The 21,266-nt window shown below is 40.0% G+C and overlaps 2 protein-coding genes across 2 annotated transcripts in view; one reads left to right on the top strand and one right to left on the bottom strand.

The window, feature by feature from the left end:
- Positions 1 to 2,026: 2,026 nt before the first annotated feature.
- On the bottom strand, positions 2,027 to 5,979 carry LOC100376718 (small integral membrane protein 19). The gene is made up of 3 exons (XM_002733859.4): positions 5,797 to 5,979; positions 4,297 to 4,430; positions 2,027 to 2,946 (listed from the first exon to the last, which is right to left on the bottom strand). The coding sequence occupies exons 1-3, from the start codon at positions 5,943 to 5,945 to the stop codon at positions 2,867 to 2,869; spliced, it is 363 nt and encodes a 120-aa protein (XP_002733905.3). The 5' UTR covers positions 5,946 to 5,979; the 3' UTR covers positions 2,027 to 2,866.
- Positions 5,980 to 6,245: 266 nt separating this feature from the next.
- LOC144350132 (pseudouridylate synthase TRUB1-like) overlaps positions 6,246 to 21,266 on the top strand; it is a 44,483-nt gene continuing 29,462 nt past the window's right edge. Inside the window, exons 1-5 of the mRNA XM_085504557.1 lie at positions 6,246 to 6,446; positions 6,731 to 6,873; positions 7,930 to 8,011; positions 8,668 to 8,740; positions 9,174 to 9,313. Of these exons, the coding sequence (XP_085360683.1) occupies positions 6,311 to 6,446; positions 6,731 to 6,873; positions 7,930 to 8,011; positions 8,668 to 8,740; positions 9,174 to 9,313 (574 nt within the window). The 5' untranslated portion in view covers positions 6,246 to 6,310. The remainder of the gene's footprint in view (positions 6,447 to 6,730; positions 6,874 to 7,929; positions 8,012 to 8,667; positions 8,741 to 9,173; positions 9,314 to 21,266) is intronic.

The following is a 21,266-nucleotide window of genomic DNA, read 5'->3' as shown; positions in this document are numbered from 1 at the left end:
TTGCAGTGTATGTTGTGATTCAGAGAATTGCAGTGTTTGTTGTGATTCAGAGAATTGCAGTGTATGTTGTGATTCAGAGAATTGCAGTGTATGTTGTGATTCAGAGAATTGCAGTGTATGTTGTGATTCAGAGAATTGCAGTGTATGTTGTGATTCAGAGAATTGCAGTGTTTGTTGTGGTCTAGTGAATTGCAGTGTATGTTGTGGTTCAGTGAATTGCAGTGTATGTTGTGGTCCAGTGAATCGCACAGTGTATGTTGTGATCCAGAGAATTGCAGTGTATGTTGTGATTCAGAGAATTGCAGTGTTTGTTGTGATCCAGAGAATTGCAGTGTATGTTGTGATCCAGAGAATTGCAGTGTATGTTGTGATTCAGAGAATTGCAGTGTTTGTTGTGGTCTAGTGAATTGCAGTGTATGTTGTGATCCAGAGAATTGCAGTGTATGTTGTGATTCAGAGAATTGCAGTGTATGTTGTGGTTCAGAGAATTGCAGTGTATGTTGTGATCCAGAGAATTGCAGTGTATGTTGTGATTCAGAGAATTGCAGTGTATGTTGTGATCCAGAGAATTGCAGTGTATGTTGTGATTCAGAGAATTGCAGTGTTTGTTGTGATCCAGAGAATTGCAGTGTATGTTGTGATTCAGAGAATTGCAGTGTTTGTTGTGGTCTAGTGAATTGCAGTGTATGTTGTGATCCAGAGAATTGCAGTGTATGTTGTGATTCAGAGAATTGCAGTGTTTGTTGTGATTCAGAGAATTGCAGTGTATGTTGTGATTCAGAGAATTGCAGTGTATGTTGTGATCCAGAGAATTGCAGTGTATGTTGTGATTCAGAGAATTGCAGTGTTTGTTGTGATCCAGAGAATTGCAGTGTATGTTGTGATTCAGAGAATTGCAGTGTTTGTTGTGGTCTAGTGAATTGCAGTGTATGTTGTGATCCAGAGAATTGCAGTGTATGTTGTGATTCAGAGAATTGCAGTGTTTGTTGTGATTCAGAGAATTGCAGTGTATGTTGTGATTCAGAGAATTGCAGTGTATGTTGTGATTCAGAGAATTGCAGTGTATGTTGTGATTCAGAGAATTGCAGTGTATGTTGTGATTCAGAGAATTGCAGTGTTTGTTGTGGTCTAGTGAATTGCAGTGTATGTTGTGGTTCAGTGAATTGCAGTGTATGTTGTGGTCCAGTGAATCGCACAGTGGATGTTGTGGTCCAGTGAATCGCACAGAGCATGTTGTGCTCCAGTGAATCACACAGCGTATGCTGTGGTCCAGTGAATTGCACAGTGTATGTTGTGGTCCAATGAATCGCACAGTGTGTGTTGTGGACCAGCGAATTGCACAGTGTATGTCGTGGTCCAGTGAATCGCACAGGGCATGTTGTGCTCCAGTGAATCACACAGTATGTTGTGCGCCAGTGAATCACACAGCGTATGCTGTGGTCCTGAATAACATAGTGGTGCAGTGAATTGCACCAGGTATATTGTGGCCATCCAGTGAACCTCATCACAGTGATAAGGCATTAAGATGTAACATTTAAATAACACCTCGGGAAATAGAAGATTACATGTAAACAGTACCTAGACAGATGAAGGACTCCATGTCAGCAGTACCTACACAGATGTGGTAAAGTGGTTTTACAGGTCTTGGAAATCGAGACAGAAGATTTACTTTTGTTTATGTTTTCATAACAAATGCCCTCTTACATATCATGTGTTTACTTATTTGCCTCAATGGTGATGAGCATTATATCAATATTATATAGATTAAAATATTAGAAACTTTGACAAAAAAACATTGGTCATGTCCGTTATTGTCAAAATACCACCAAGATAACTCATCAAATTTTTCCTGTTAATAAAAAACATACCATGTATGAAAATCTACATTTGTAAATAAAATACAGCTGTATTTTACAGAATATGTGTTCCTTTGATTTGACATATTCTATCCATAAACATTCAGTTAGTGATCATGTCGATGACCACAATTTTTATCCATTTGAAATGAGAAAACAAAGACAATATGTAAAGTTAAATTAAACCTTTTTATATACCAATATTCAATATATACATTGTAACACTTTCGTAAATAATATATTCCATCATAATAAAGTAGACTTCAATCGTAATCTGTATGAAGGAAGTTAATCACTGCATATCAAGCAGAATATGATTCAAAAGTGATAGAAAGGATGACTGCATGGTGGGAATATTGAATCAATTGACTGCAGTGGTGCCATGATACGATGACTAGCTGGTCTAACACAAGCACACTTGCCTGTATCAATGACAGTTTTTACCTTAATCTTGACAGTGTCTGGCTGCTGTTACTGTTATAGGTTTTATTACAAAAGAAATTAGCATACAAATTTAAAGGGGAACCGCTCAATCCCATGGATTGCACCAAAGAATCATGGGACACTATTGTTTATGTTGTTTACAATGTTAATCTATCTTTTGTTATCTATTGTTATTTCAATCCAGAATATAAATTTGTTGTGAGATTAGGCTTAACTGGAAGGTGCCCCTTTAAGGTGAAATAAAATGATTTTCTATTCAGCCATACTGAACATGACGGTCTGCAGCAATTGACACATGACAGTCTGCAAAACACCAGTGAAATTATCATCTAGGACTGCAAATTTAAATTAAAGTAAATTGTTCACACAAAAAATATCTGGAATTGAAGTAAAACCCTAACCATAGACCAATATTCAAGGTGTATGTATAGATACCCTTGTCTAACCACACCATATACATTATGTATTTGGAGTTTGTTGTAAATCCCTGCAGTACCATATATTCTCATCACGTCATTCAGCATTCTGAGTTCATTTGAATTACACATCAATTTTAGTATTTAACTTCATGTGATGTTTACAGCAACAGTCTCGCCATTGTTGAATTGTCCAGGGGGTGGCATCTGTCCAGATTCATATTTTCTAGCTGAGAGGAAAGAAACATACTTGGTGATTGGTGCATTGAACATACACTTTATTTACTCTATTTCAAGCATGCTCTTACAGACACACACATAATCCAAAGAATTGTATTTATCCTGAATTATTAAAAGGTGATTGTTCTGACCACACCACAGACATTTATTTAAATGCCTACACTACTATAAAAGCAACTATTGTACACATGTAAGATGCAAGTCAGAGATACCAATCTGATTAAAAATTGATACAGGATAATCTGTCAACCAATGCGAGCTCATCTTATCAAAGAATGGTCTGTAACATGAGCAACAATGAAACTTACAGTAGACCATGGAGATAACAGACAGAAGGAGTTACAACTGGTTTAAGCCTATTAAATGTCCTTTGTTTCTAGTCGAGTTAATCTTCCTATCTTGTCTGTGTAAATGTCCATTGATACCCATGATCATTTCTGACTCTAGCGTTCACTGTCTTTGTAACCAAGGGCGGGTCTTTTTTTCTTGGTTGCTATGTGGTATTTTACGAGAATAGGAGTAATTTTACTTCCGCAATGCGTCTAGAAAGAATGCCATTGTTATGAAAAGTTTATTCATGTTTGAATTTTTAAAATCGGCCGATCTATCAGTAAGTTAGTTATGTCGTTTTTTCGTTATTTCAACTGCTGTTTTTGCATTGGTTGCACCAAAACTGGCCCACTTGTGTGTTAGTTTAAACTGAAGCCTACCGGAACTTTACGATCTTTGCAATGGTGTTAAAACTATGTCCCTCTGAAGTACTCTGCATATGCAGTAGACGACGGAAACTTGAAATGTTTTTGAGTTTCTGTTGTTGTTTTGTTGCATGACTTCCGGGTACATCTTTTGCTATTATCCAGGCGTCATGATTTTTAAATAGCAGTTTTATTGTTTTATTGCATTCCTGACATTTATCCTCTTTAATCACAACATCTTTTATTTCATTTACTTCTGCTGAATTGAAACAATCATCGACTTTGTCTTCGCGAACACAACTTTTCAGCAATGCCATTTTAAACAATGACCTATGGCCCAATGGTTCTCTAATATTCTCGAGAGCTCCCGAAGTACGTCTGTAATATGTTAATTCACCTTATCTGTAGTTAATTTGTTGTTTGCTGCTAGATTAACGAGCAAACATTATAATTACTGAGTAAACGGCGGAAATGATCATGGAACCTTTGATCTTAAACCAGTTGTAACTTCTTTCGTCTTTTACCTCCATGCTTAGACAGATTGGCCTGATGCATAATCTAATATTGGTTAAAATTGAGGCAATTGAGGTGTGATAGGTCTATAATCCACAGATTACTAAAAACACTGACCAATGTTGAACTTACTTTTATAATACATTTCAAGTTGTTGTCGCAGTCGAACTCTTTTTAATTCTTCATCCTTTTCAGTTGTATCTGCATACAATGAGTCCCGAGTTCTGAACTTGTATGGAAGAAGTGCCAGCAATTTTCTTTTATTTCTGGAATGGAAAACAAAATGTTATTGTTAGAACTGTGACAATTGTGACATTCACAAGATGAAAATAATTTATGCATTACAAGTATGTTCCTGTATTTGGAATTTGCCATTTCAGAAAACTCACATGAAATAACATTTTGTAATTTAAACCCAGTTTGAACAGTTTCTAATAAGGTGAAAAGCCACAACAATGACGAGTGTACCATTTGAACAAAAATTCATACATGTGCAGAAACTTTTATTTTCCAGAAGTTATCTCATCCTTGTTTTTTTTTTTCTTTGGCTGTTGATTATCCAAATTACAAATTCAGACATAACTCAAAATTTAACTGTACACTTATGTGTCCAATGTACATCATGTATACCCGGTAATTTCCATCCTCTGGGGATGTATGAAACGTATATAATATTATTGACAATCCCTATTGCAATTTCATAACGTGTAAAGTACAACCTAAACAAAATCCAGACTTAGGTTGAAATCCGCTATTCAACTTGCTGTTGTAATAATAATAATAACTTTATTGCCTCCGTGTAAAAAGATTTACATAGGATAAGTACAGCAAAAAAGAGTTTTAAAATAATAACAAGATATATGTAAGAATTGTACAAAAAACAATACAAAAGGACTTAACTAGTATTTAAATGTTAAATAAATATTTTTGTTGTGTAAATATAATTGGCAAGTTCTATAATTATGCCAGGATCTTTGCTTGAGAGTATATATGTGAACTGTATATTTTTATTGTTGGATGAAAGTAGTGTCATAATTTTTGGGATGAAATTTTCCCTGTGTGTGCTATATTTTGGACAACTCAATAGAAAACGTTCTTCATCTTCAATTGAATTCTTTTATTCATAGGTTTCTTAGGAAATGAACATCTGCCTTCCTCTATTGTCAAGTTATGGTTACTAATTCTCGTAAAATTTGTATGTTTTATATATGTATTTTAGCAGTTAGTGTAACCATTTTAATTCCTTCAGAGGAATTTTAAGTGTTTCAATAAACTATCTAAATTTTGTCAACATTTTCCTTTTATGAGTTTCAAGTTCATTAATGATTACAGCTCCCTGGTTGTACTAAGTGGTATGCGTTTTGACGAGTAACACAATGGACCAGGTTGTATTACGGTCGTTTTGACGAGTAACACAATGAACCAGGTTGTATCACGGTCGTTTGAAATGCCAAATAAGAATACGGACATTATTTACCGGACCCGTGTACACTGGAAATATAAACGGAATCGTATATAATGTCCGAGTTTTATTTTGCATTAAAGCAATTGTGGTTGTGTCCTGCGGAAATCGGCCAATAAATGAGTGATCAGCTGTGCACTGAAACAATCTTGTTTTACATCAATACCTACTTTTTAAAATACCAGATAAGCAGGAAACTCAGGAGTATTACGACTATATAAATGTTGGTTGCATCGTTCCACATAAGTTCCACATGTTCAGGGGGGAGCTGTCCAAATTTCTCACCAAATACCCGATCATCATTTTGCCTGTCGTCCATCTTTGTTTATCTTTGACGGGGTGTTTCTCGTTGAGGGCGTACGTTTTTTCAGACCAAGGGAGTTAAACAGAGGGTTTAAATGTGAAGGTGGATAGAGGGGGTTCATGCAATTCGACAATATCATTTCATTTCTCGTAATAAATTGTCTTGAATATTATTAACTTGTGTAAATGGCTATGTACTACATTTTTATGCCATATAATTTTCAAAAGTATTATCCAATTACCACAGCGATGATCATGTAATAAAGTAAACACCCCCATAAAAAAAGTGGTTGAACCCAGGATTCCCTCCCAGGATGCATTGGAGGATTACAGCTGGTGGTACAACCATGTCATGTACCTGATGTTCATTGATGTTTCAAAATGTGTGGTTCCGCTATGGCTGTGTCTCTTGCTGAATCGCAGCTCATGAAACTAAACGGACTGTTTGCCGTCAGAAAGCCAGTAGGAATTACTTCTGCAGATGTTATAAGAAAGTTGAAGAAAAGATTATATAAAGGTCGGTGTTCAAACCAGATTGAGGTCGCTCAAGAAGTAGTTTAGACTTCCATTCAATTATTCGCAGTTCGCAAATATGTAAAACATCACTCTTCATACAAGTCTAATGTACATGGCGGTACATGTCAACAACAAATTAGCTTACTCATAAATTAAAATACGCAGCATTTTTCCATTTTGCAATATATTGTTCTCCACTGATATAGTGAGGATGTTGAGTTAAAAAGAAATATGTTATGGGTGCCATATAGCCATAGATGTTTGCATACTTCTAATTTTGTTCAGATTGTCAAGAAAAAACTATTTGTGGTGGTCGTCGGTTGAGGATTGGTCATGGTGGCACATTAGATAAGAATGCTTCAGGCGTACTGGTGATAGGTATTGGTAAAGGTACCAAACAACTTACAAAGTATTTGAAAGGAAATAAGGTAATGTGATAATAAATATAAGTATATAATAATGACAATAAATTGCAGTTGAAGTCATAGAACAACTACATGTACTTGGAGTTTTTTTGAAAATAATCATAATAGTGAATTATTTGTTCCCGACTGGTTATGGTATAGTTTCCATGTGTGTGTATCTCAGATATATCAATTATCTTCAAACCTTGTACATACTCACTACATATGCATATGTAATGATTTTGTGATTGGATCAAAGATGGCTGACTGGTGGCCATTTTGGCTGTAGAGTTTATTTATTTATTTTTTATTTATTTTTTTATTTACTTATTGACTTTTACACAATTCCCGGAGGGAAAGAAAATGGTCACAAAGTACAAGGAGAAGAATATATATAAAAAACAAAACAAAAAAACACAATATACTAAATAACAAATACAATCACTAAATTACTAAATAATGCGAGATCTCTATAATACTAACTAATATAAAATTACTAAATTGACAGCAGGCATTAAGATGTCAAGTAAGACGCTGCTTCCTGACTTCGAAGCTTTTACTTATGAACTGTGCTACTGGTATAATAACGTTTTCATTCTGTAACAATTCCATGAATTTTTTCTCTGCAGGTTTATTTTCAAATGCTGGGATCATATCCTTAGCTTTATTGAACAGTTTGGCACGCAACTCATTATATTTGTTGCATTCCAGCAGAAAATGCATTTCATCCTCAATTAGACCTTGTCACATGTAGAAATATACTAGAATCAGGTATTTTGATAATGTCTGAAACCAGGTCTCAGATTGGTGCATATTGTTGTAAATTTTGCATAAATCGAAAAAATATCATTTACTATGTTTTAAATGAGATGGTAATTTAATTCAGCACAGCAATATGTTAAAATTACAGTTAAAAACACTGATAATTATTTGCATATTTTATATATTACTCACTTTATGCTTATGGGAGCTGTATACTATTGTATAAATACCATATGAAAATAAGTTGGGCTAAATGCCACCCTATCTTGTGAATCTTCCTAACTACAAATAACCATGATAATTGTTCCTGTTTTTAAGAGATATATTGGATGTGGATGTTTTGGGAAAGCCACAGATACATATGATGCAAGTGGTAAAATAACAGAAGAACAAGGATTTGGTAAGATTAAATTTGTTGATGTCTTTCATATGTCTCATATGCATTTCTATATTTCTAGATATTTAGTATATAGAAATGAAACTGCACAGAGTGAAGATATTGTTTGAATACATTAGGTTATGATTTATCAAAATCTCAAATTGTTGTTTTGTAGCACACAACTGAGTACGGTATTTCTTCAATAAAACTCTTAATGTAATAAGCATGTGTGCTGATCAACCATTTTGATATGCACAATAAAAATCATTGTACATGCATATTAGTGTTTTTCATTGATAAATACTTAATTTTGTCGCAAAATCAACCTATTTTGTTTGTGATAAATCATATTTTAATTTGGTCAATATGGAGTATCAAACACAATATTTAAAAAATATGTTTTCATCCATGTTGCATCTTTAATAGTTGGAATGTTATTTATTATGAGTTATTAGCTAGATCACATATTTGTAAAATGTATTACTTCCTTTACAAATTTTTGCTGAGCTGTATTTTGATGACAGGGTCCATTTTTTGAACCACAATGTGGAAAGGGTTCACATTTGTCAGTGCTTAGTCTGGAAAGGAATATAAGCAAATGCATCAAGTGAAAATAAACCTTGAAATCTATGCATAATTTGTGAAGATACCGTTTTTTTAATATTCACTAATTTCAGATCACATCACACATCAATCATTTGAGAACATGTTACAAAAATTCATAGGAAATTTGATGCAAGTGCCACCGATGTAAGTTTAATTCTTGTATTCATTTTTTCCCAAACTTACAGAATATGGAACAATTCCTTAGAATCCTTGTCTTCAAAACACCCCTAAAACCACCTGTCTATAATGCCCACTTGTATATAATAACCACCTGTCTATAATGACCACTTGTATGTACCTGTCTATAATAACCACCTGTCTATAATGGCCATCTGTCTATAAACATTATTTATAGTCTATAATGCCACCTGTTCATAATAACCACCTGTCTATACATGTAATTGCCAGCTGTTTATAATGACCACCTGTCTATAAATACTATTGATAATGGCCACCTATCTATGAAGACCACCTGTCTATCATAATCACCTGTCTATAAAGGTTAATTTAAGTGGTTGATATACATAAAGGTTTGACTGTTACAGACTTTTCTCTCTTGTTACTGGCCAAAATGCAGATATTCAGCTTTGAAAATAGATGGTCAAAGAATGTCAAGTTTAGTCAGTCAAGGGATTGCTGTTGATCCTAAGCCAGCAAGACCAGTTGAAGTGCACAGCATACAGTGCCTAGAATTCCATCCGCCCCATTTTAAAATTGGTAAGCATTTTTTTGTAAAAACAGATTTTGAACAAATTTTGCCTGTCAAATGAAATTTTGTTCCTGTCTAAATGTTGAATGTCAACAGACAGTTGATTGACAGAAAGCCTAGTTGATTGACAGAAAGCCTAGTTGGTTGACAGAAAGCCTAGTTGGTTGACAGAAAGCCTAGTTGATTGACAGAAAGCCTAGTTGGTTGACAGAAAGCCTACTTGGTTGAGAGAAAGCCTACTTGGTTGAGAGAAAGCCTAGTTGGTTGACAGAAAGCCTAGTTGGTTGAGAGAAAGCCTAGTTGGTTGACAGAAAGCCTAGTTGGTTGACAGAAAGCCTAGTTGGTTGACAGAAAGCCTAGTTGGTTGACAGAAAGCCTAGTTGGTTGAGAGAAAGCCTAGTTGGTTGACAGAAAGCCTAGTCGATTGACAGAAAGCCTAGTTGGTTGACAGAAAGCCTACTTGGTTGAGAGAAAGCCTACTTGGTTGAGAGAAAGCCTAGTTGGTTGACAGAAAGCCTAGTTGGTTGAGAGAAAGCCTAGTTGGTTGACAGAAAGCCTAGTTGGTTGACAGAAAGCCTAGTTGGTTGACAGAAAGCCTAGTTGGTTGACAGAAAGCCTAGTTGGTTGAGAGAAAGCCTAGTTGGTTGACAGAAAGCCTAGTTGGTTGAGAGAAAGCCTAGTTGGTTGACAGAAAGCCTAGTTGGTTGACAGAAAGCCTAGTTGGTTGAGAGAAAGCCTAGTTGGTTGAGAGAAAGCCTAGTTGGTTGACAGAAAGCCTAGTTGGTTGAGAGAAAGCCTAGTTGGTTGACAGAAAGCCTAGTTGGTTGACAGAAAGCCTAGTTGGTTGACAGAAAGCCTAGTTGGTTGAGAGAAAGCCTAGTTGGTTGACAGAAAGCCTAGTTGGTTGACAGAAAGCCTAGTTGGTTGGGAGAAAGCCTAGTTGGTTGACAGAAAGCCTAGTTGGTTGACAGAAAGACTAGTTGATTGACAGAAAGCCTAGTTGGTTGAGAGAAAGCCTAGTTGGTTGACAGAAAGCCTAGTTGGTTGAGAGAAAGCCTAGTTGGTTGACAGAAAGCCTAGTTGATTGAGAGAAAGCCTAGTTGGTTGAGAGAAAGCCTAGTTGGTTGACAGAAAGCCTAGTTGGTTGAGAGAAAGCCTAGTTGGTTGAGAGAAAGCCTAGTTGGTTGACAGAAAGCCTAGTTGATTGACAGAAAGCCTAGTTGGTTGAGAGAAAGCCTAGTTGGTTGAGAGAAAGCCTAGTTGGTTGGCAGAAAGCCTAGTTGGTTGACAGAAAGCCTAGTTGGTTGAGAGAAAGCCTAGTTGGTTGAGAGAAAGCCTAGTTGGTTGAGAGAAAGCCTAGTTGGTTGACAGAAAGCCTAGTTGGTTGAGAGAAAGCCTAGTTGGTTGACAGAAAGCCTAGTTGGTTGACAGAAAGCCTAGTTGGTTGACAGAAAGCCTAGTTGGTTGAGAGAAAGCCTAGTTGGTTGACAGAAAGCCTAGTTGGTTGACAGAAAGCCTAGTTGGTTGGGAGAAAGCCTAGTTGGTTGACAGAAAGCCTAGTTGGTTGACAGAAAGACTAGTTGATTGACAGAAAGCCTAGTTGGTTGAGAGAAAGCCTAGTTGGTTGACAGAAAGCCTAGTTGGTTGAGAGAAAGCCTAGTTGGTTGACAGAAAGCCTAGTTGATTGAGAGAAAGCCTAGTTGGTTGAGAGAAAGCCTAGTTGGTTGACAGAAAGCCTAGTTGGTTGAGAGAAAGCCTAGTTGGTTGAGAGAAAGCCTAGTTGGTTGACAGAAAGCCTAGTTGATTGACAGAAAGCCTAGTTGGTTGAGAGAAAGCCTAGTTGGTTGAGAGAAAGCCTAGTTGGTTGGCAGAAAGCCTAGTTGGTTGACAGAAAGCCTAGTTGGTTGAGAGAAAGCCTAGTTGGTTGACAGAAAGCCTAGTTGGTTGACAGAAAGCCTAGTTGGTTGACAGAAAGCCTAGTTGGTTGAGAGAAAGCCTAGTTGGTTGGCAGAAAGCCTAGTTGGTTGACAGAAAGCCTAGTTGGTTGAGAGAAAGCCTAGTTGGTTGACAGAAAGCCTAGTTGGTTGACAGAAAGCCTAGTTGGTTGACAGAAAGCCTAGTTGGTTGACAGAAAGCCTAGTTGGTTGACAGAAAGCCTAGTTGGTTGAGAGAAAGCCTAGTTGGTTGGCAGAAAGCCTAGTTGGTTGACAGAAAGCCTAGTTGGTTGAGAGAAAGCCTAGTTGGTTGACAGAAAGCCTAGTTGGTTGACAGAAAGCCTAGTTGGTTGACAGAAAGCCTAGTTGGTTGACAGAAAGCCTAGTTGGTTGACAGAAAGCCTAGTTGGTTGACAGAAAGCCTAGTTGGTTGACAGAAAGCCTAGTTGGTTGACAGAAAGCCTAGTTGGTTGGCAGAAAGCCTAGTTGGTTGACAGAAAGCCTAGTTGGTTGAGAGAAAGCCTAGTTGGTTGACAGAAAGCCTAGTTGGTTGACAGAAAGCCTAGTTGGTTGACAGAAAGCCTAGTTGGTTGACAGAAAGCCTAGTTGGTTGACAGAAAGCCTAGTTGGTTGAGAGAAAGCCTAGTTGGTTGACAGAAAGCCTAGTTGGTTGACAGAAAGCCGAGTTGGTTGACAGAAAGCCTAGTTGGTTGACAGAAAGCCTAGTTGGTTGACAGAAAGCCTAGTTGGTTGACAGAAAGCCTAGTTGGTTGACAGAAAGCCTAGTTGGTTGACAGAAAGCCTAGTTGGTTGACAGAAAGCCTAGTTGGTTGACAGAAAGCCTAGTTGGTTGAGAGAAAGCCTAGTTGGTTGAGAGAAAGCCTAGTTGGTTGACAGAAAGCCTAGTTGGTTGACAGAAAGCCTAGTTGGTTGACAGAAAGCCTAGTTGGTTGACAGAAAGCCTAGTTGGTTGACAGAAAGCCTAGTTGGTTGAGAGAAAGCTTAGTTGGTTGACATAAAGCCTAGTTGGTTGACAGAAAGCCTAGTTGGTTGAGAGAAAGCCTAGTTGGTTGACAAAAAGCCTAGTTGGTTGACAGAAAGCCTAGTTGGTTGACAGAAAGCCTAGTTGATTGACATAAAGCCTAGTTGGTTGACAGAAAGCCTAGTTGGTTGACAGAAAGCCTAGTTGGTTGACAGAAAGCCTAGTTGGTTGAGAGAAAGCCTAGTTGGTTGACAGAAAGCCTAGTTGGTTGACAGAAAGCCTAGTTGGTTGACAGAAAGCCTAGTTGGTTGACAGAAAGCCTAGTTGATTGACAGAAAGCCTAGTTGGTTGACAGAAAGCCTAGTTGGTTGACAGAAAGCCTAGTTGGTTGACAGAAAGCCTTGTTGGTTGATAGAAAGCCTAGTTGGTTGACAGAAAGCCTAGTTGGTTGAGAGAAAGCCTAGTTGGTTGACAGAAAGCCTAGTTGGTTGACAGAAAGCCTAGTTGGTTGAGAGAAAGCCTAGTTGGTTGAGAGAAAGCCTAGTTGGTTGAGAGAAAGCCTAGTTGGTTGACAGAATACCTAGTTGGTTGACAGAAAGCCTAGTTGGTTGACAGAAAGCCTAGTTGGTTGACAGAAAGCCTAGTTGGTTGAGAGAAAGCCTAGTTGGTTGACAGAAAGCCTAGTTGGTTGAGAGAAAGCCTAGTTGGTTGAGAGAAAGCCTAGTTGGTTGACAGAAAGCCTAGTTGGTTGACAGAAAGCCTAGTTGGTTGAGAGAAAGCCTAGTTTGTTGACAGAAAGCCTAGTTGTTTGAGAGAAAGCCTAGTTGGTTGAGAGAAAGCCTAGTTGGTTGAGAGAAAGCCTAGTTGGTTGAGAGAAAGCCTAGTTGGTTGAGAGAAAGCTTAGTTGGTTGACAGAAAGTCTAGTTGGTTGACAGAAAGCCTAGTTGGTTGACAGAAAGCCTAGTTGGTTGAGAGAAAGCCTAGTTGGTTGAGAGAAAGCCTAGTTGGTTGAGAGAAAGCCTAGTTGGTTGACAGAAAGCCTAGTTGGTTGACAGAAAGCCTAGTTGGTTGACAGAAAGCCTAGTTGGTTGACAGAAAGCCTAGTTGATTGACAGAAAGCCTAGTTGGTTGACAGAAAGCCTAGTTGATTGACAGAAAGCCTAGTTGGTTGACAGAAAGCCTAGTTGGTTGAGAGAAAGCCTAGTTGGTTGAGAAAAAGCCTAGTTGGTTGAGAGAAAGCCTAGTTGGTTGCGAGAAAGCCTAGTTGGTTGAGAGAAAGCCTAGTTGGTTGACAGAAAGCCTAGTTGGTTGACAGAAAGCCTAGTTGGTTGAGAGAAAGCCTAGTTGGTTGAGAGAAAGCCTAGTTGGTTGAGAGAAAGCCTAGTTGATTGACAGAAAGCCTAGTTGGTTGACAGAAAGCCTAGTTGGTTGACAGAAAGCCTAGTTGGTTGAGAGAAAGCCTAGTTGGTTGAGAGAAAACCTAGTTGATTGACAGAAAGCCTAGTTGGTTGACAGAAAGCCTACTTGGTTGAGAGAAAGCCTAGTTGGTTGAGAGAAAGCCTAGTTGGTTGACAGAAAGCCTAGTTGGTTGACAGAAAGCCTAGTTGGTTGACAGAAAGCCTAGTTGGTTGACAGAAAGCCTAGTTGGTTGACAGAAAGCCTAGTTGGTTGACAGAAAGCCTAGTTGGTTGAGAGAAAGCCTAGTTGGTTGAGAGAAAGCCTAGTTGGTTGAGAGAAAGCCTAGTTGGTTGACAGAAAGCCTAGTTGGTTGACAGAAAGCCTAGTTGGTTGAGAGAAAGCCTAGTTGGTTGAGAGAAAGCCTAGTTGGTTGACAGAAAGCCTAGTTGGTTGACAGAAAGCCTAGTTGGTTGAGAGAAAGCCTAGTTGGTTGAGAGAAAGCCTAGTTGGTTGAGAGAAAGCCTAGTTGGTTGAGAGAAAGCCTAGTTGGTTGAGAGAAAGCCTAGTTGGTTGACAGAAAGCCTAGTTGGTTGACAGAAAGCCTAGTTGGTTGACAGAAAGCCTAGTTGGTTGACAGAAAGCCTAGTTGGTTGACAGAAAGCCTAGTTGGTTGACAGAAAGCCTAGTTGGTTGACAGAAAGCCTACTTGGTTGAGAGAAAGCCTAGTTGGTTGAGAGAAAGCCTAGTTGGTTGACAGAAAGCCTAGTTGGTTGACAGAAAGCCTAGTTGGTTGACAGAAAGCCTAGTTGGTTGACAGAAAGCCTAGTTGGTTGACAGAAAGCCTAGTTGGTTGACAGAAAGCCTAGTTGGTTGAGAGAAAGCCTAGTTGGTTGAGAGAAAGCCTAGTTGGTTGACAGAAAGCCTAGTTGGTTGACAGAAAGCCTAGTTGGTTGACAGAAAGCCTAGTTGGTTGACAGAAAGCCTACTTGGTTGAGAGAAAGCCTAGTTGGTTGAGAGAAAGCCTAGTTGGTTGACAGAAAGCCTAGTTGGTTGACAGAAAGCCTAGTTGGTTGACAGAAAGCCTAGTTGGTTGACAGAAAGCCTAGTTGGTTGACAGAAAGCCTAGTTGGTTGACAGAAAGCCTAGTTGGTTGAGAGAAAGCCTAGTTGGTTGAGAGAAAGCCTAGTTGGTTGAGAGAAAGCCTAGTTGGTTGACAGAAAGCCTAGTTGGTTGACAGAAAGCCTAGTTGGTTGAGAGAAAGCCTAGTTGGTTGAGAGAAAGCCTAGTTGGTTGACAGAAAGCCTAGTTGGTTGACAGAAAGCCTAGTTGGTTGAGAGAAAGCCTAGTTGGTTGAGAGAAAGCCTAGTTGGTTGAGAGAAAGCCTAGTTGGTTGAGAGAAAGCCTAGTTGGTTGAGAGAAAGCCTAGTTGGTTGACAGAAAGCCTAGTTGGTTGACAGAAAGCCTAGTTGGTTGACAGAAAGCCTAGTTGGTTGACAGAAAGCCTAGTTGGTTGACAGAAAGCCTAGTTGGTTGACAGAAAGCCTAGTTGGTTGACAGAAAGCCCAGTTGGTTGACAGAAAGCCCAGTTGGTTGACAGAAAGCCTAATTGATTGACAGAAAGCCTAGTTGGTTGACAGAAAGCCTAGTTGGTTGACAGAAAGCCTAGTTGATTGACAGAAAGCCTAGTTGATTGACAGAAAGCCTAGTTGGTTGAGAGAAAGCCTAGTTGGTTGACAGAAAGCCTAGTTGGTTGAGAGAAAGCCTAGTTGGTTGAGAGAAAGCCTAGTTGGTTGACAGAAAGACTAGTTGGTTGAGAGAAAGCCTAGTTGGTTGACAGAAAGCCTAGTTGGTTGACAGAAAGCCTAGTTGATTGACAGAAAGCCTAGTTGGTTGAGAGAAAGCCTAGTTGGTTGACAGAAAGCCTAGTTGGTTGACAGAAAGCCTAGTTGGTTGAGAGAAAGCCTAGTTGGTTGACAGAAAGCCTAGTTGGTTGACAGAAAGCCTAGTTGGTTGACAGAAAGCCTAGTTGGTTGAGAGAAAGCCTAGTTGGTTGAGAGAAAGCCTAGTTGGTTGAGAGAAAGCCTAGTTGGTTGACAGAAAGCCTAGTTGGTTGACAGAAAGCCTAGTTGGTTGACAGAAAGCCTAGTTGGTTGACAGAAAGCCTAGTTGGTTGACAGAAAGCCTAGTTGGTTGACAGAAAGCCTAGTTGGTTGACAGAAAGCCTAGTTGGTTGACAGAAAGCCTAGTTGGTTGACAGAAAGCCTAGTTGGTTGAGAGAAAGCCTAGTTGGTTGACAGAAAGCCTAGTTGGTTGAGAGAAAGCCTAGTTGGTTGACAGAAAGCCTAGTTGGTTGACAGAAAGCCTAGTTGGTTGACAGAAAGCCTAGTTGGTTGACAGAAAGCCTAGTTGGTTGACAGAAAGCCTAGTTGGTTGAGAGAAAGCCTAGTTGGTTGAGAGAAAGCCTAGTTGGTTGAGAGAAAGCCTAGTTGGTTGACAGAAAGCCTAGTTGGTTGAGAGAAAGCCTAGTTGGTTGACAGAAAGCCTAGTTGGTTGACAGAAAGCCTAGTTGGTTGAGAGAAAGCCTAGTTGGTTGACAGAAAGCCTAGTTGGTTGACAGAAAGCCTAGTTGGTTGACAGAAAGCCTAGTTGGTTGACAGAAAGCCTAGTTGGTTGACAGAAAGCCTAGTTGGTTGACAGAAAGCCTAGTTGGTTGACAGAAAGCCTAGTTGGTTGACAGAAAGCCTAGTTGGTTGACAGAAAGCCTAGTTGGTTGACAGAAAGCCTAGTTGGTTGACAGAAAGCCTAGTTGGTTGACAGAAAGCCTAGTTGGTTGACAGAAAGCCTAGTTGGTTGACAGAAAGCCTAGTTGGTTGACAGAAAGCCTAGTTGGTTGACAGAAAGCCTAGTTGGTTGACAGAAAGCCTAGTTGGTTGACAGAAAGCCTAGTTGGTTGACAGAAAGCCTAGTTGGTTGAGAGAAAGCCTAGTTGGTTGACAGAAAGCCTAGTTGGTTGACAGAAAGCCTAGTTGGTTGACAGAAAGCCGAGTTGGTTGACAGAAAGCCTAGTTGGTGACAGAAAGCCTAGTTGGTTGACAGAAAGCCTAGTTGGTTGACAGAAAGCCTAGTTGGTTGAGAGAAAGCCTAGTTGGTTGACAGAAAGCCTAGTTGGTTGAGAGAAAGCCTAGTTGGTTGAGAGAAAGTCTAGTTGGTTGAGAGAAAGCCTAGTTGGTTGAGAGAAAGCCTAGTTGGTTGACAGAAAGCCTAGTTGGTTGACAGAAAGCCTAGTTGGTTGACAGAAAGCCTAGTTGGTTGACAGAAAGCCTAGTTGGTTGAGAGAAAGCTTAGTTGATTGACATAAAGCCTAGTTGGTTGACAGAAAGCCTAGTTGGTTGAGAGAAAGCCTAGTTGGTTGACAAAAAGCCTAGTTGGTTGAGAGAAAGCCTAGTTGGTTGACAGAAAGCCTAGTTGATTGACATAAAGCCTAGTTGGTTGACAGAAAGCCTAGTTGGTTGACAGAAAGCCTAGTTGGTTGACAGAAAGCCTAGTTGGTTGAGAGAAAGCCTAGTTGGTTGAGAGAAAGCCTAGTTGGTTGAGAGAAAGCCTAGTTGGTTGACAGAAAGCCTAGTTGGTTGACAGAAAGCCTAGTTGGTTGACAGAAAGCCTAGTTGGTTGACAGAAAGCCTAGTTGGTTGACAGAAAGCCTAGTTGGTTGACAGAAAGCCTTGTTGGTTGACAGAAAGCCTAGTTGGTTGACAGAAAGCCTAGTTGGTTGAGAGAAAGCCTAGTTGGTTGACAGAAAGCCTAGTTGGTTGACAGAAAGCCTAGTTGGTTGACAGAAAGCCTAGTTGGTTGACAGAAAGCCTAGTTGGTTGAGAGAAAGCCTAGTTGGTTGACAGAATACCTAGTTGGTTGACAGAAAGCCTAGTTGGCTGACAGAAAGCCTAGTTGGTTGACAGAAAGCCTAGTTGGTTGACAGAAAGCCTAGTTGGTTGACAGAAAGCCTAGTTGGTTGACAGAAAGCCTAGTTGGTTGACAGAAAGCCTAGTTGGTTGAGAGAAAGCCTAGTTGGTTGAGAGAAAGCCTAGTTGGTTGAGAGAAAGCCTAGTTGGTTGAGAGAAAGCCTAGTTGGTTGAGAGAAAGCCTAGTTGGTTGAGAGAAAGCCTAGTTGGTTGAGAGAAAGCCTAGTTGGTTGAGAGAAAGCCTAGTTGGTTGACAGAAAGCCTAGTTGGTTGACAGAAAGCCTAGTTGGTTGACAGAAAGCCTAGTTGGTTGAGAGAAAGCCTAGTTGGTTGAGAGAAAGCCTAGTTGGTTGACAGAAAGCCTAGTTGGTTGACAGAAAGCCTAGATGGTTGACAGAAAGCCTAGTTGGTTGACAGAAAGCCTAGTTGATTGACAGAAAGCCTAGTTGGTTGACAGAAAGCCTAGTTGATTGACAGAAAGCCTAGTTGGTTGACAGAAAGCCTAGTTGGTTGAGAGAAAGCCTAGTTGGTTGAGAAAAAGCCTAGTTGGTTGAGAGAAAGCCTAGTTGGTTGCGAGAAAGCCTAGTTGTTGAGTGAAAGCCTAGTTGGTTGACAGAAAGCCTAGTTGGTTGACAGAAAGCCTTGTTGGTTGAGAGAAAGCCTAGTTGGTTGAGAGAAAGCCTAGTTGGTTGAGAGAAAGCCTAGTTGGTTGACAGAAAGCCTAGTTGGTTGACAGAAAGCCTAGTTGGTTGAGAGAAAGCCTAGTTGGTTGAGAGAAAGCCTAGTTGGTTGAGAGAAAACCTAGTTGATTGACAGAAAGCCTAGTTGGTTGACAGAAAGTCTACTTGGTTGAGAGAAAGCCTAGTTGGTTGAGAGAAAGCCTAGTTGGTTGACAGAAAGCCTAGTTGGTTGACAGAAAGCCTAGTTGGTTGACAGAAAGCCTAGTTGGTTGACAGAAAGCCTAGTTGGTTGACAGAAAGCCTAGTTGGTTGACAGAAAGCCTAGTTGGTTGACAGAAAGCCTAGTTGGTTGACAGAAAGCCTAGTTGGTTGACAGAAAGCCTAGTTGGTTGACAGAAAGCCTAGTTGGTTGACAGAAAGCCTAGTTGGTTGAGAGAAAGCCTAGTTGGTTGAGAGAAAGCCTAGTTGATTGAGAGAAAGCCTAGTTGGTTGACAGAAAGCCTAGTTGGTTGACAGAAAGCCTAGTTGGTTGAGAGAAAGCCTAGTTGGTTGACAGAAAGCCTAGTTGGTTGAGAGAAAGCCTAGTTGGTTGAGAGAAAGCCTAGTTGGTTGACAGAAAGCCTAGTTGGTTGACAGAAAGCCTAGTTGGTTGACAGAAAGCCTAGTTGGTTGACAGAAAGCCTAGTTGGTTGACATAAAGCCTAGTTGGTTGACAGAAAGCCTAGTTGGTTGACAGAAAGCCCAGTTGGTTGACAGAAAGCCCAGTTGGTTGACAGAAAGCCTAGTTGGTTGACAGAAAGCCTAATTGATTGAGAGAAAGCCTAGTTGGTTGACAGAAAGCCTAGTTGGTTGACAGAAAGCCTAGTTGATTGACAGAAAGCCTAGTTGGTTGACAGAAAGCCTAGTTGGTTGAGAGAAAGCCTAGTTGGTTGACAGAAAGCCTAGTTGGTTGAGAGAAAGCCTAGTTGGTTGAGAGAAAGCCTAGTTGGTTGAGAGAAAGCCTAGTTGGTTGACAGAAAGACTAGTTGGTTGAGAGAAAGCCTAGTTGGTTGACAGAAAGCCTAGTTGGTTGACAGAAAGCCTAGTTGATTGACAGAAAGCCTAGTTGGTTGAGAGAAAGCCTAGTTGGTTGACAGAAAGCCTAGTTGGTTGACAGAAAGCCTAGTTGGTTGACAGAAAGCCTAGTTGGTTGAGAGAAAGCCTAGTTGGTTAACAGAAAGCGTAGTTGGTTGACAGAAAGCCTAGTTGGTTGACAGAAAGCCTAGTTGGTTGACAGAAAGCCTAGTTGGTTGAGAGAAAGCCTAGTTGGTTGAGAGAAAGCCTAGTTGGTTGACAGAAAGCCTAGTTGGTTGAGAGAAAGCCTAGTTGGTTGACAGAAAGCCTAGTTGGTTGACAGAAAGCCGAGTTGGTTGACAGAAAGCCTAGTTGGTTGACAGAAAGCCTAGTTGGTTGACAGAAAGCCTAGTTGGTTGACAGAAAGCCTAGTTGGTTGACAGAAAGCCTAGTTGGTTGACAGAAAGCCTAGTTGGTTGACAGAAAGCCTAGTTGGTTGACAGAAAGCCTAGTTGGTTGACAGAAAGCCTAGTTGGTTGACAGAAAGCCTAGTTGGTTGAGAGAAAGCCTAGTTGGTTGAGAGAAAGCCTAGTTGGTTGAGAGAAAGCCTAGTTGGTTGACAGAAAGCCTAGTTGGTTGACAGAAAGCCTAGTTGGTTGACAGAAAGCCTAGTTGGTTGAGAGAAAGCTTAGTTGGTTGACATAAAGCCTAGTTGGTTGACAGAAAGCCTAGTTGGTTGAGAGAAAGCCTAGTTGGTTGACAAAAAGCCTAGTTGGTTGACAGAAAGCCTAGTTGGTTGACAGAAAGCCTAGTTGATTGACATAAAGCCTAGTTGGTTGACAGAAAGCCTAGTTGGTTGACAGAAAGCCTAGTTGGTTGACAGAAAGCCTAGTTGGTTGAGAGAAAGCCTAGTTGGTTGACAGAAAGCCTAGTTGGTTGACAGAAAGCCTAGTTGGTTGACAGAAAGCCTAGTTGGTTGACAGAAAGCCTAGTTGATTGACAGAAAGCCTAGTTGGTTGACAGAAAGCCTAGTTGGTTGACAGAAAGCCTAGTTGGTTGACAGAAAGCCGTGTTGGTTGATAGAAAGCCTAGTTGGTTGACAGAAAGCCTAGTTGGTTGAGAGAAAGCCTAGTTGGTTGACAGAAAGCCTAGTTGGTTGACAGAAAGCCTAGTTGGTTGAGAGAAAGCCTAGTTGGTTGACAGAAAGCCTAGTTGGTTGACAGAAAGCCGAGTTGGTTGACAGAAAGCCTAGTTGGTTGACAGAAAGCCTAGTTGGTTGACAGAAAGCCTAGTTGGTTGACAGAAAGCCTAGTTGGTTGACAGAAAGCCTAGTTGGTTGACAGAAAGCCTAGTTGGTTGACAGAAAGCCTAGTTGGTTGACAGAAAGCCTAGTTGGTTGACAGAAAGCCTAGTTGGTTGACAGAAAGCCTAGTTGGTTGAGAGAAAGCCTAGTTGGTTGAGAGAAAGCCTAGTTGGTTGACAGAAAGCCTAGTTGGTTGACAGAAAGCCTAGTTGGTTGACAGAAAGCCTAGTTGGTTGACAGAAAGCCTAGTTGGTTGACAGAAAGCCTAGTTGGTTGAGAGAAAGCTTAGTTGGTTGACATAAAGCCTAGTTGGTTGACAGAAAGCCTAGTTGGTTGAGAGAAAGCCTAGTTGGTTGACAAAAAGCCTAGTTGGTTGACAGAAAGCCTAGTTGGTTGACAGAAAGCCTAGTTGATTGACATAAAGCCTAGTTGGTTGACAGAAAGCCTAGTTGGTTGACAGAAAGCCTAGTTGGTTGACAGAAAGCCTAGTTGGTTGAGAGAAAGCCTAGTTGGTTGACAGAAAGCCTAGTTGGTTGACAGAAAGCCTAGTTGGTTGACAGAAAGCCTAGTTGGTTGACAGAAAGCCTAGTTGATTGACAGAAAGCCTAGTTGGTTGACAGAAAGCCTAGTTGGTTGACAGAAAGCCTAGTTG

Source organism: Saccoglossus kowalevskii, chromosome 10, assembly GCF_978046115.1.
Source record: "Saccoglossus kowalevskii chromosome 10, keSacKowa6.1, whole genome shotgun sequence".
Lineage (NCBI taxonomy): Eukaryota > Metazoa > Hemichordata > Enteropneusta > Harrimaniidae > Saccoglossus > Saccoglossus kowalevskii.
This window is presented reverse-complemented; position numbering and strand designations above follow the sequence as displayed.